This window comes from Aquarana catesbeiana, linkage group LG03 (genome assembly GCF_042186555.1).
Source record: "Aquarana catesbeiana isolate 2022-GZ linkage group LG03, ASM4218655v1, whole genome shotgun sequence".
NCBI classification, from domain to species: Eukaryota; Metazoa; Chordata; class Amphibia; order Anura; family Ranidae; genus Aquarana; species Aquarana catesbeiana.
Genome location: NC_133326.1, coordinates 197,667,043 through 197,682,286, shown reverse-complemented (window position 1 = coordinate 197,682,286; position 15,244 = coordinate 197,667,043). Strand labels below are relative to the sequence as shown.

Sequence of the window (15,244 nt, the reverse complement as noted above, 5' to 3'; positions counted from 1 at the left end):
AGAAAAGAAGAGAGAGGAGAGAAAAAGAGAGAGAGAGAGAAAAGAGAGAGAGAAAAAAGAGAGAGAGAGAAAAAGAGGAGAGAGAGAGAAAAAGAGAGAGAGAGAAAAGAGCAGAAAGGGAAAAGAGAGAGACGAGAGAAAAGAGAGAGAGAGAGAGAGAGAGAGAAAAAGTGAGGAGAGGAAGAGGAAAGAGAGAGAGAAAAGAGAGGAGAGGAAAAAAGAGAGAGAGAAAAAGAGAGAGAGACCTAGAAGAGAGAGAAAAAGATCTGAGCACGACGAAGAGAGAAAAAGATGAGACGAGAGAAGGAAAACAGATGCGGAGCCCCGCGACGACCGAGGAAAAAAGAACGACGAGAGAAAAAGAGAGAGAGAAAAAGAGAGAGAGAAAAAGAGAGAGGAGAAAAAGAGAGAGAGAAAAAGAGAGAGAGAAAAAGAGAAATCTGTGTATAGAAAATACAGCAACATAAGATAATAAATCTTGACACAAACTGCACGCCCATATACACAAGAATAGCTTGACAGTATAACACATATGCCTGATGACCCAAATACCTGTTTTTGACAAGTATCTCTACCCCCCCCCCCTTACTGCAGCCGGCCAATCCACAAAGCGCAGCGCACTTGCAAGGTAGGGAACCCTTAGTAGAGATGGCGATGGCAGCACCTGATTGAAAAAAAACAGCTAGGGTGAGGAAACCGTTAGATTAGTGGACAGGCAAGTGCCTAATATTAAGAGTCAGCAGCTACAGTATTTTTAGCTGCTGACTTTTTTTGGAAGAAGCCTGGGGCTCAGCTTTAAAGAAAAAAAAAAAAAAAAAAAACACCAAACACCCTCTTTGCATCACTTACTCGAGCCCAATCATGATCCAGTGCTGTGCATGAGAGCAGCTCTTTACTTCCTCAATGGACAGAAAGGTAGCAACTGTCAATCACACTGTCAAGCCAGTGACTAGGGAGGCGGGGCAGACCCGTGACACACAGAGCTGGCTCAAGATATAGCTTACAAAAGTATCCCGATAGCAAGCAGCTGGCAAGTATAACAAGTTTATCATTAAATAAAAAAAAAAAAAAAAAAAAAAAAAGTCCTTTAGACTAGAATTGTAGTTAAAGTTGATTCAATTAATTTAATTTAATTGAATTAAATTAAAGTTGTAAATTCAATATGTTGCCCTCCTAAACTGCTCAGTTAATACTAGTCAGCAGGCAGGATCATGGTTTTCTCCTTCGGAGTTCTCTTCCGCATTTTGTACCGTCCCTGTGGGTTACCCCCCCCCCCCCCAAATGTACGTCAGAAGGTATGTACTTTATATTTAACAAATACTCAAGTCAGGTCATCCCTGGCTTCTTTCAAATCCCTTCCATTTATGGTTTCATAACAGGAAACTAGGTTGTGTAAAAAGATAAGCCAGTTACATAATTTGTTCAATATTTACACTTTGGAAAAACGTATCCCATACATAGGCATATACTGTACTTCTGGGTCTCCTTTTGGTTACATGCACACATCTTCTAGAATCTTTTTTATATCCATATCACCATTTCAATTGTATCAGGTTTTTGATAGCTTTAAAGTAGTAGTAAAACCAAGAAAACAAAAATGTAATATAGTGCAATTCACCAATCATTAGATGTGATGGCTGCATCAGTATTGTCCCCGCCCCCCCCCCCCCCCCTCCTCCTCCGCTTTCACCTGGTGATCTGGCCAGTAACATCTCCTGTACTGAGGCAACTCTTAAGGAATGAGCACAGGAGGCACAGCCAACATTGTCAGGGGCGGCATATTTAGATACACTGGTAAAATTGAAGCCAGACTCTAGCTCACAATTCACAATCAGTTATAGCAAGACTTTTATATCCCTTTTGGAATAAAGGTTATGCATGAATAAAAGCAGATCATTTTAATCATCCCTTTCTTTCCAGGGTCACCAGGAGAGATTTGGCCCTGTGGTGACAGTCACTTTATACCTACAGCCTTTACTCACTTGCCACAGCCATTCAGCAAACCAATACATACCTTTTCCACATTTAGACTGTTCTTGTTTGATTGTGCAGCATTTGCCTTTATAGGTTGCAGTCTGCTAACCATTTTACCGATGCTTAGCGACGAAACGGTGCTTTTCACCTGAGGAGCCTTTGCTTTCTGTGTACGAGGGGAGACCGGCAAACATTTCACTACTTTTGCTGCTTTGGGGCTTGTCAGGCTTTGAGACCTTTGAGTATCCGTATTAGGCCCGACAATCTGCTGTTGGACTGATGGCGGAAGCTGGTGGAGTGGGCTATCTGGTATACAATAAGTCTCTCTTTTAATGGCAATTGGTGTTTTATTGACTTCATTAAATGTATCAAAAAGTTTTAGTTTTGACTTTGATTCCTGTACAAATTTCTCCACTGCTGGGTTTGGGACAGTCTGCAGTGGCTCTTTTTTGTCACCATTTTTGTCATCATTTGCAGAACATTCCAGCTGTAGTGCCAGTAAGTGAGCTTCTTTGAAGATTTCAACAAACTTATCACCACTTAGAGGACTCCAGACAACTGATCATCTGGAAGGGGCATTTTATCCGATTCATGTAACTGTATGGCTGCACTAACACATTTTTCTTTGTGTTTAACTGGCCCATAAACACTTCATCGTCACAATCCTCAGTGTCTTCTTTAGCACTAATGGAAAAAAAGGACAGCAAGATGAGATTAGTTAAGTAATCAGAGGTGGGGGGGAAATAAAAAAAAAAAAAAAAAAAAAAACACACACACCCCCTTCAGCCTAACATTCAAAAATCAAATAAAGGGACCATCTGGATAGTTGCATATCACATGCTTCTTGTTTCTGCAAAATCCAGTGCCATGTCAAGTCATTTTTTGCACTCAGTTCCCTTCTCAATAGGCACAGCAAGGTCATGTGCCTGCATGTTCAGCATGTCAACCCTATTGTTGACACGTTGCCATAACAGGGGCAACAAACGGATACTCTCCCCATGCTGCAATTACAATTTGTAAACTTCACACCTCTAAGGATGTTGGCGCGGTAAGGTGATCAGAACTTGCACGTTAAAAACAAAAACCAACAAAAAAAAAAAAAAAAAAAAAAAAAAAAAAGGAGAAAGGCTCAGACTCCTAGAATTAATGGCACTTACATCTCAGGAGTCTGCAGGATGTCATTCTCGCCTAGGAAAAAATAATTACTCAAAAAAGGCATTTAGAAAATAGTTTTTATTACAGTATAGCTTAATGTTATAGGAGAGGGAAATTATTAAAGATACCTTAAAATGTGGGTAAAGGTCAGCTTTAAAGATGGTTCAATACGTTAATCATAAGTTTTTTGTTTTTTTTTTAAAGTTGCGATTCAAGATAATACCTGGACATCTTGCGTGTTCACCTCACTTATGTGGATGGCAATACTCTGCCTATGCACCTCTTCTCTCTAGAATGGTCAGTCCTGTCTCCGTGTAATCCACACTATGCTCACTTTCCTATATGGGAGATGCTCATGTCACACGAGCAGGCTGAAAGCCAGTTGTGTCAGAAGATGTCAGTTATCCTTTTGTGTCTGCCTACAGCATAAGGACAGTATACTGGTCTCTTTGAAGTGAAATTAGCAAAGTCAGTGGAAGCAGCAGAGTGCCAACACATTGCTCCTTGCCCTCAGACAATGAGGGACAGAAATGCATGCCGAGTACACTACACTTGTTTAGGAGTGTTTGTAAGGAGTGGAAATTAGCAGTGCCAGGGTTTACAGAAGCACCCTCCCTGCTCTTGCCACCCACACACAGGGCCACCATCAGGGGGTACAGCCCATACTGATGTAGGGGACCCGGGCCACACAGATTAGGGCACTTGGGCTGAATCCCAGAGCCACAAGTTCCAACACTTCGCTCTGCCAACTGGCCTGAGTAAGAAGTCACACAAAGTAGATGTGCATAGGATAAATACGCACACCCTGGGAGCAGGTCCTTGGCGTCTGCATTTATACAAAAAAAAAAAAAAAGTTAAGTACACTACAAGCCCCAGCTTTCACCAGTGTGTCAGGGACATCAACAGTTCAGGGGGGGGGGGATGCAATGATTGTGTCAGAAGGATCCAGCAGCTTCCTGTGTAGATGAGGAAATGTATCCTACACAAAAGGTAAACAAGGTTGTACCAAAGCCTGGTGCTACTAGGCATTTGTTGTAGCATCAAGTTGTTTTGGGAAATGTGTTCTATTTTTGTGAAAAACAAATCTGTATATACACGAAACTTATAATTGGTAATATAATTTGATGGACACCAGGGGTCAGTTTTCTCTTTGGCTTCTTATAGTTCTCAGACTATGTGCATGGCAGTGCAGTTTACTGAACATTACAGTACCTGCATGCTCTTTGTCAAACTGTTAATAAGTTACCTTGAAGGAGATAGGGATACATCAAAGTCAAACTTCTCATCCTCCAGAAATGTGAAATCTAAATAAAAGATTAGAAATCAACTTGCATTGCAAACAGTGATAGAAAAAAAATAATAATAATAATAATAATATATAATGTGATTTTAGTTACTTAAATGTAAAACACCTTTCTCTGAGCTCACTGATGGACACAACTTATTCCCAACCATAACGTTTATAGCACCACCTACAGGGAGTAAGACTTGGCAGAAAAAGAACACAGCACCACCTATGGGCAGTGTTAGCTGGTAGAAACCCCCTCTCTGCTACAGACAGGTCAGTCACAAAAAAATAAATAAAGTTCTCTTATGTTTATGGACAGACACAGCTTCTTATTCTCAACCATAGGGACACCCCAAAGTTGTGCCTCGACGTGGGGTAGTAAATGGGGGTAACAGACAAACATGCAACCACCTGAGAAACCCTCCCTGGAGGGAAACATGGAACCTCAAAACAGTCACCTGCACAACCTTGCAGCCAAAACAGGCATCAGGCAACAGATGCAAACACATCAACCTCGCAAAAACTTGAAAAAGGTATGCACAAACGACCATTAAAGTGTTTAAGGTAAAAAAATAAATAAAAAAGTTCCTATAGTTCCCTGTTATATAACAGTAAGCTCCGCAGTTCATGTCATTTCTAAAAAGATGCTGTATAATAGCTTACTTCAGAGGTAAGAGGAGAGACAGAAGGCTGCAGATGACGGTGACATGTACGCTGACTCTGGTGTCGGCTCTGCAGCCCTGATAGATCAGTCAGTGCAGAGAGGGGAGGGTAGAAACTGGCAGGATCAGACAGGTATTTTAGGAGATACAGGGGGCCAAATGACAGCACAAGCACTGTATAACATGTGTTAAGGGAACAAGATTTTATTTTTTTGGGTTAAACACTTTAAGCCACCTGCAAACGTGAGACAGACATTTAATGTCGGATTGCCCAAAAGGCACCAATCGTTCTGATAGAGTAATGAGGGGGGAACCCAATCCCCTAATGGCATAAGCCTGAACCACAGTCTGCCAGATTCATCAAGAAAACAATGGCAGATGGAGGCCACCAGGCCTGTTTGTGGGCATCCGCAATCAGAGAAAATCCGACCTCCAGAAGAAAGCTGTAGCAGACAGGTACGAACCAGCCGTCCCACACCCAAGGAGTGCAATGCAACCTCTTTAGGATGCGAAGGGTGTGGACTAGGGTTGCCACATCATCCCTTTAATCCAGGACACATTCATTACACAGGTTCTGAGGCTGATTTAATGCAGATCAGGCACCAAGTGAGTTTAATTACCACCTTAATCAGCCACAGAACCTGTGTAATTAATTTGTGTCCTGGATTAAAGAGATGATGTGGCAACCCTAGTGTGGGCATAGGGAAGGTAGAACATCCCTCTGTGGGGTGGAGGAAAAAAAAAAAAAAACCCCACACACCTCTGGAAGGAAGGAGGGACATGTCTGGAGATTCCCCTTTTCCCTGTGTAAGATCAAAGGAGACTTACAGAAAGAGGTCACCAACTCCAACACTCGACATGTGAAGGAATAGCTACTAAAAAGGATGATAGACCAATTAGCCATGGGAGGATTGAAGAGTGGTAAGGCCCCAGGAACATCTTGATGACTTGGCATCTGAATTTTATAGCAATTTCATGGAAATTCTTGCACCCAAATTGACTGCCCTTATCTCAGACTATAGTTCCCTGGAGGAGTTGACTGACACTATGAATGAAGCCGTGATTGTGTTGGTTCCCAAACCCGGCAAGGACTCGCAGGACTGTGTGGCGTATAGACCAATATCCTTACTAAATGTGGATGCCAAAATCTTTGTGAAAGTCCTAGCTAGACTGTTATCCAAAGTCATTGAGGACCTGGTTGATGTTGACCAGACATGCCAAGGAAGGGAACCAACAAACATCAGGCGACATTTATCTAAACCTGACTGTTCCCCATGACAATCGGGGCTCTAAAGTAATCGCCTCACTAGATGCCGAAAAGGCATTCGACTCCGTAGAGTGGGTGTACCTTTGGGAAGTCCAACGATTTGGGTTCGGCCCCAAATTTATCCACAGAATCAAACTACTGTACAATGCCCCTAGAGCGAGGGTCCATACTAACAACTGGCTTTCTACCCCTTTCAACCCATTTTGCGGTACATGGCAGGGATGCCTGCTCTGGCACTGGAGCCCCTGGCCATTTTGATCTGGTCTGCTCTGGACGTTATGGGCCTTTGGCTGGGAAAGTGGGAAGAGCGTGTGTCCTTGGATGCAGACACCGCATTGCTGTATCTTAATGACGCTGGCCCCTCATTATTAGCCGCTCTTTGTATTTTTGACGAGTTTGGTGCCTTCTCAGGTATTATGATAAATTGGTCCAAGTCGGTCCTATTCCCCATAGATGCAGATGTGGTAAAGACTGCTGCCTCCTCACCCTTGTGGCGAGTAGAGGAATTCCGTTATTTGGGGGTAATAGCAACACAACGCCCTGCTGACTATATGGATAAGAACCTTCACCCCGTTGACAACCCTGAAAGCTAAATGTATGTCCTGGGCCCACCTGCCATTCAATTTACTGGGACGGATAAATCTCCTTAAAATGGTCTACATGCCCAAATTAATTTTTTTTTTTTTTTTTGGAACTGTCCGATATGGGTCCCAGTTTCCTTTTCTAATGAAATTGAACAATGTGTGGGGTCCTTCCTCTGATGTGGAGGCGTTCCCAGACTGGCACACTCTACCCTGTTGCTTCTGGCTCGCCTGTGGGGGGGGGCTTGGCATTACCCAACTTTAAGGTCTACTATTTGGCTGCAATGCTGGTAACAGTCCAGTGGTGGTTCATGGGCTCGAGATCGAACACGGCTACTTGTTTGGAAGCGGTTAGTCTGGGTTCCCTAGCTGATTTACACAATTTTGCATATAGAGGCCCCAAGACATACACGCAGGTTCCTGGACCAACAAGCGCCACATGGAGTGTGGGTGGCTGCTAGATGTAGACTTGTACAACCAAATCAGCTGTCGCCGGCCCAAACGCTTTGGGGTAATACCAGCTTGCAACAGTTCCGTACCCTGCCTGATCCCCAGGCTTGAGCCAGGCGAGGTGTTGTAACCCTGGGAGATGTCATGCATCAAGGAGCTTTACTCCACATGGAGAACTTAATTCACAAATGTCAACTGCCCCAGTGGATGCAGTTTAGATATCTTCAACATGCCGCTAGAGCACAGTTTCCCCAGCCACCGCTCCACCAGGCTGACCCTATTGAAGACTTAGTTACCCCCAGTGACTTAGATAAACCCCCATCGACCTTTTATATTGCACTTTTGGGCACTGACTCCCCTAAGATGGATGGGTTGTGGAAGGTGTGGCGGAGTGATCTACCGTCACTGGACAGGGATGACTGCCTGGAACAGGGACCCAGACTGGTAATCTCTAGGGACAAACTTATTCAGGTTAAGTTCCTACACAGGGTATACTACACTCCTCAGAAACTACATTGTATTTTCCCGGACCAAGACCCAATATGCCCCAAATACAGGACACAAGTTGGGTCTTTCCTGCATTTGTTCTGGAAATGCCCGATAACAGCGTTTCGGTCAGAGGTCTTTAGCGAAATGAATCTTAGGCTACAGTTTTCCTTTTCAGTTTCACCTGAGTTGGCACTGCTGGGGGGTCTATGATGTGCAATCTTCCCACCACTTGAAACTGCTTATATCCTACCTCCTGTTTTATGCAAACTAGGAGATTCTCCTGAAGGGGATTTCCATCGCTCCCCCTGGGAAGCCTTGATAGATGCAGCCCTACCCATGTATAGATTAACCTACATTAATAGAGGAGGCCAATAGAAATATGACAAGGTGTGAGCCCCATGGGTGAGAACATAGAGACTAGAAGGGTGGGGTATGGGTATGTATATGTTTACTAGCTACAAATCACTTCTCCTGTTCAACCCTGTAGCTGTTCATCTCTGGCTGCAAACGTGTACTTAATCAATTACTCTGCTAATTACGGTTGTGTCTGTCCTTACCTTCTGTATGGTATCCAAGCATCTTGTAAGTTTTTGTTTTAAGCTAATCTGTATGCTCTGTCTTATTCGTTTTGACAATAAAGCACCTTTGTTTAGAGAAAAAAAAAAAAAAAAAAAAAAAAAACAAACAAAAACCACACACCCCACACACACGCAAGGGCAGAAACCCTGGCCCTTAATAGCACCCAAGTTAGAGTTGTAAAGGAAGGTTTTTTATCTTAATGCATTCTGTGCATTAAGATAAAAAGTCTTCTGTGTGTGGCAACCTCCGCAGCACCCCCTAATACTTACCTAAGCCCCATGTATGTCCACGAGTTGGCCGACACTCTCTCACCTGATTGGCTGACTTTGAAAGCTGCGGGAGCCAATCAGGAGAGAGGGGCAGAGCCGAACAGCAGATCTGTGTCTAAATGGACTCAGAGCTGCAGCTTAGGTGCCCCTATAGCAAGCTGCTTGCTGTGGGGGCACTCAATAGGACAGAGGGGCCAGGAGCAGCGAAGAGGGACCCGAGAAGAGGAGGATCCAGGCTGTCTTGTGCAAAACCACTGCACAGAGCAGGCAAGTATAACAGGGAAAAAAAAAAAAAAACCCCCACACACCAATTTACAATCACTTTAAGCCTTGAGAAACGCCATTCAGGGTGGCACCAGAAGAGAATACCAAGGCCACTGTAAATGGCCTAAATTAGCTGACAGCCTGACTGTGTGGTGCCCTACTGCAGGTGCATAAACATCAGCACCCCACTCCTGCCCAATGACAATGGAGCAGGACATATGACCACTGGCTCTGTACAGCACATGGGTGAAAGGAAGCAGATAAGGGAAAAACCCCAAACCAAGATGGCGGGTGCAGCTGCAGGCTCAGTAGGTCACAAGCCACGGCTTAAATCAGCAGACAGCCCGGCTGCGTGGTGAACACACCCATGGGAGTGCCCAGGGAAAAAAAAAAACAAAACAAAAAAAAAAACCCACAAGTGTCGGGGAGGCGGAGCCCCAAAAACACCCCTTGCACCAGCACAAAAACCAGGAGGGGGTGGGGGGGCGGGGTTTTATACTCAGTAACTCCATCAATGCTGGATCAAAGACCTGCACTGCAACCCGCCCACATACCATGTGGGAAGGAAGGCCACACATCTGTAGTTATCCACAAGTTAAACGATTCCCCAATAAACACAGCCATAGCACTATGCATACCCACAACAGCACTGCATCCCTCAACATCCGTACCAGAGGATATGGCCCACCTTCCATGCGTGGGAGCGCCCAGCATGTACTGCACCATAAAAATCACTGCTCGCAGCATGGGAGGAGGAGACCCAAGCAGGGTCGATCACCTCTAGACACCCACTACTGTGCCTGAGGGAAAAGTGTGGGGGTGACTACTTACCCTCTACCTTGGCTAGACCGGTAACAGAAAGGAGGTTTGTGTTCTTTTTCTGCCTAGTGCCCTACTGATGTAGGTGGAGCTATAAGCCCCATGGTTAAGAAGAAGCTGTGCCCATCAATGAACATAAGAGAAATAGTTTTGTTGATGATTAATGCCATTGTATAAAATAAAAAACCCACCACAACACCCTACTGTCCACACATTCAGTTCCCATATTTAGTCCTTGCCGTTTAAATTTATTGGCAAAGTTATCTGCAACATCACTTTGTCCATTTCAGAAACAGGGTAAGCTGAGCTACAAAAGTGCTCCTGCTGTGAACCATTTCACAATGCTCTGAGGGCTCTGTGGAGGCTTCCTTTCAAGCTCATTTACTGTCCAACGTGGACCTTTCCCTCTTAGTCAAAGACCAAATAAAAGTTGTAAGGGAAAGTAAGGTTAAATACTAAACTGTCCTCCTCCTAAAATGATATGTCCAATTTGGGGTTAAATGGCTGCTTTAAAATTAAAAGGTCTGAAAGTGTTTATACTTACTGCCAGCATCCATTTTGGGAAGGGGCTTCCTGCTTTTAACTAAGCCACCTAGACAAGAATAGAGGGACATTAAAAACACACCAACATTAGATGGCACTAAAGACCAACTGAAACCTATGCAAGTTATCAAAATTAGTAAGGCCAGCCAAAATCTTATGAATAACCAAAGCAGGCTTTTTTTTTTTTTACTAACATATCCCAATGGCTCACTTACGTCTTCATTTTTTTCTTTTACTAAAAAGTCATTATCACTCAGTAAATCACACAAACTTCTGCTGCATTGAGAAATAGGCTGATCTAGCAATCAGCTGCTCTACATTTTCACATTAGTAGTTGTATGCCAGCAGGAGAGAAATTCTGGACACATTTCAAGTGTCTCTAAAGCCAACACTTTTTAGTTAGAGAATCGTTTCAATGTTTAAATCATTGCTCAGTTTCTGAATGCTGTGTCCCCTTTTGGGAGACTTCGTATCTTCTTCCCCAGCAGAAGCAGGAAAGGAAATCCCTCCAAAGTGAGGGGAGATCAATACTTCTGGAAGTGTGTGTTTCTCAGACTTCAGACAAGATTTATTTTCAATGGAGTATGCTCAGAAGGGATATACCATTCTTCTGCAGGGATAGTGTTTTGTAGATCCATCTTCCAGACAGGGTTGCTTTAACAACTTGCAATTGGGACGATTTTACACATTAAAATCTGCATTTTTTTTTTTTATATAAAAATATCTATCCATACACACGAAAAAAACAAAACAAAAAAAGTTCACACACAACCTAACTCAAGCCTTAAAAAGGACTACCCCCCCCCCCCCCTTTTTTTTCTATACCCGTGCCTACCGGGTGGTGTTGAAGGCATAGTTCAGATACTCACCAGCCATCAGATCCAGTATTGTCCCGCTAACATCCTTCTGTCAGACACTGCTCAGTCTCGCTCCACCATCCTACTTGTGACATTATTGAGGGACCCCCCCCCCCCCCGGCTCTTCTGGGTTCAGCCAGCAGGGCGTCAAGATGACATGTCTCTAGGCCCGCCCCACCTCCTCTACTTACCGAATGAAAGCATAAAGGCCTCCTGGGATGTGTGACATGTCACTATCTTGAACCACTGTATTATTTCTACTTATGGACTTTTTTTGGACTTATTTAACTATATTGTGTCACTACTTTTATGAACATTTACTGAATGTTATTTCACATTACTGCAATAAGTCAAAAATTTTTGATTGCTAGGTTATGCGCAAGATCACTGTAATTTTAATTAAGTATTTCATAACACGCTAGTATGCAGTGCATACTAGCTAGTTATGCTTTGTCTCGCAGGGTTTTATTTTATTTATTTTTTTCTTCTGCGGTTTACAACCTCTTTAAAAAAAAGTGAAGTATGGCCAAAGCTATTTTTGGCTGCACTTCTATGGAAGACAGGAGTGCAATTCGTTCTGCACCCCGTGATCTGTTTTCAGCTGACATCACAGAGCTTATCCAGGCTCTAAAAGAATCCCATCCATATGATCAGGCTCAACCAAGATACCTGGATTGGCAGCTGGCTCTGCCTCTCAGCGATCTGCCGAGAGCCTGAACCAGCCCCTCCACAGTCCAGTGAGCTAGGAAGGGGAGAAAAGAGCCGCTGACCGATAGTAATGGCTCTCGGCTCAGAGCGGAGGTTAGAACTGAATAATCAGCGGGGTTTGATCTTTCAGTTCTCACTGCACAGAAGATCTTCACCCTAGGAACAAAAATAAAAGTCAGCAGCTACAAATACTGTAGCTGCTAACTTTTAATAAAAGGATGCTTACCTGTTCAAGGATCCAGTGATGTGCTCACCCAAGCTGGTCTTCGGGTTCCCAGCGCTGTCATCTTTAGTGTGGGAAGCCAACTGACTCCTTGAAGCCGACCTCCCACTCTGCATATGGCAAGCCATGCTTATTAAATGGTCCCACAAGACTCGGGGGGGCAGGGGGATGCAAACTTCTGCTCAGACCGAGAGCCAAGAGATCCAAGCAGAAGTTGGAGTGGGTACCTATTAACCACTAGGCATTTATACCCCTTTCTAACCAGGCCAATAATTGAATGACAATTTACACAGTCATGCAGCACTGTACCCACATGAAATTTTTAGTCTTTTCTTTCCACACAAATAGAACTTTTGGTGGTACTTAACCACTTGCCGACCAGCTCACACCAATATACGTCGGCAAAGGTGCGCAAAACGTACCTGTATGTCACTGCGCCATCCGTGGCTAGCGTGCGCGCACGGCACATGCAGCACAGAGAACAAGGCATTTCCCTGTTCTGCCTAGCAACATGACAGGGATCTACTGCTCCCAGTGATCTGTCATGTTCTAGTGAGCCCACCCCCCGCCCACAGTTAGAACATGCTGAGGGAACAGTTAACCCCTTCCCTGCCAGTGACATTTACACAGTAATCAGTGCATTTTTATAGCACTGATCGCTGTATACATTCCAATGGTCCCAAAATAGTGTCAAAAGGGTCCGATCTGTCCACCGCAGTCATGAGGGGGGGGGGGGGGGGGGGGAGAAAAAAAAAGTTTTTTTTTTTTTTTTTTTTTTTTAAATTGTTGCTCTTTTTGTTCATAGCACAAAAAATAAAAACTGCAGAGGTGATCAAATACCACCAAAACAAAAAAAAAACAATAAAAAAACATCAATTTAGTTTGGGTACAACGTTGCACGACCGCGCAATTGTCAGTTAAAGTGACGCAGTGCCATATAACAAAAAAGGGCTTGGTCAAGAAGGGGGGGGGGGGGGGGTAAATCCTCCCGGGGCTGAAGTAGTTAATCATCACGGGGGTTTTTATTTTTTGCACTATAAATGAAAAAAGACCAAAAATCATCTGCAATCCCAGTGTGAAAGCTGCTGTCATCGGCCCTTTACCACAATCACGGACACTTCTGGGGGCGCACGGGAAGCGCGAATTCAGGAGAACGTTATAGTATGCCCTCCCAGAACTAACCAACCACGCTGTAGCCATCATTCGGCTATGGCCTGGTTGGCAAGTGGTTAAAACTAGGTACCCACCTTAGCGTGCACTGGTCGTGTCTCTATAAATGTAACACACTTACTTGTTATCCCTTTTATTCAATAAAAAAAAAAAAAAAAAAAAAAAAAAAAAAACCACCCTCTAGGTACCCGCTCCCCAAGTAATAAAAAATGTAAAGTGTTAAACGTTTTAGAGCAGGGGGCCAGGGCAGAAAAGTGGAACCTCCTTTTTGGATGAAATTACACTTTTAGGTGGTTATAAAGGCTCCAGGTTATTTTTTTTACAGGCATGCCTTCTGTGTGCAGCAGCACCCTATCTCGTTCCAGAGATGTGCAGCAGAACCTCGGCTCTGCCAGGTCTCTCCCTCCTCATTGGCTGAGGCAGCCAGTCAATGAGAAGAGAGCAGGGGCGGGGCCAAGCCACATTTCATGTGTAAATGGACAAACGGAGGAGGATCGGATTTGCTCTGTGCAAAAACCATTACACAAAGCCGGCAAGTATAATATGATGGATAGAAAATAATATATATATATTTATTATTTCTTTAATTTCACTCTAAAGTGACACTAAACATCATTTTTCCCAAATAATCCGAACACATCCACTACTTACTTACCCTGTGATGAAATGGTTTCTCTGCCACCTTGTAACATAATCCTCTGTAAGAGGCCACACTTTCTTCCCCTCATCTCTGTTTGTGATGAGCAGTGTGTGTTAGTTTTGGTCTCCTGCACCGCTCTATGTACACTACACATTCCATAGCCCATCCCTGGAGGGTGGCTGCCTTCCTACACACAGCGGGGCCATGGAGAATGAATGTAGTCACCTCTTACAGGAAGTCAGATCCCAGCAGATTAAGGAATATGGAGCAGGCTGAGGACAATAAGCCCTCGTGCACATTGAATGCGGCTTTGAAATTGCACAACCTTATCTCAAATCGCATGATTTCAAAGCCACATCAGTGCGACTTCAGGTGTGACTTTGAAAACATCTCTGCAGCTTCCTACACAGATGTTTATGCAAGTCACACCAAAAAAAAAAAAAAATCACCAAAAGTAGTACCGATATGAACAGGACCATTGCCGACAATAGAGCACAACTGGTTGTATGATTTGACCTATAAAATCGCATGACAAGTTGCTCCAATGTGAACGAGGGCTAAAGACACTTGAATAGAATCCCATTCAGATCAGGGGGTTTAGTGACAACAAAGGAAAGGTGAATCTATATCCATATATAGTAGAGAGGAGTCTGGCCAGTCGTGTCATAGAAGCCCGGTATTAGATTCCAGCAATGGTATAGAAGGTCAGTACATGAAGCGTGTCTCCCATAGCCCCTGCTGTATACCTCAATAACCGGACGGCGGCCAGACACAAGATAGCCGAGTGTAGAGCGGGCGGTGAGAGGGGCTCCTTCTGCGCTCACTAGATCTCTCCACCGTCCAACACAGACACACAAACGGCCTACGATTCAAACTTCCCTCTGACCTCGGAACAGAACATGTGACAAAGAATGCAATCCTCTCATTGGTTGCTTTAAAGACCCGTGATTACGCGCTGCACGTTCCGACGTGGTAAAGCAAAGCATTCTGGGAAATGTAGTCTTTTCCCTTACTCCGGTATTCCTAGCCTCGAATGCGCTGCCGCAGTGTCACGTGTGCTCGTATTTTCAGGTTCCCCGTCAAGCAAACGCTGGAGTACAGAGACCTGAATGATTATATGAATGTTCTCACTATTACAATAATTACCTCAGTCCTAAGGGTCCATTCACACTGCATTGAGTGGCTGCTCCAGCACAGTTCTACCACAATGCAAAATACCGCCTCTGTCACCTGTTTACATCACTGAGTTACGGTGGCATGCGCTGAAAATAAAGTAGGCCTTTTTTTAAGCGTGTAGGCAGGTGCA

The 15,244-nt window shown here is 44.1% G+C and overlaps 1 protein-coding gene across 1 annotated transcript in view; it reads right to left on the bottom strand.

Moving 5' to 3' along the window:
• The window catches only part of GTSE1 (G2 and S-phase expressed 1), a 57,495-nt gene extending 42,657 nt beyond the window's left edge, over positions 1 to 14,838 (bottom strand). The window contains 6 exon segments of the mRNA XM_073619701.1: positions 2,015 to 2,532; positions 2,535 to 2,618; positions 2,621 to 2,658; positions 4,376 to 4,433; positions 10,342 to 10,389; positions 14,685 to 14,838. Coding sequence (XP_073475802.1) covers positions 2,015 to 2,532; positions 2,535 to 2,618; positions 2,621 to 2,658; positions 4,376 to 4,433; positions 10,342 to 10,354 — 711 coding nt within the window. The 5' untranslated portion in view covers positions 10,355 to 10,389; positions 14,685 to 14,838.
• Positions 14,839 to 15,244: the final 406 nt, after the last annotated feature.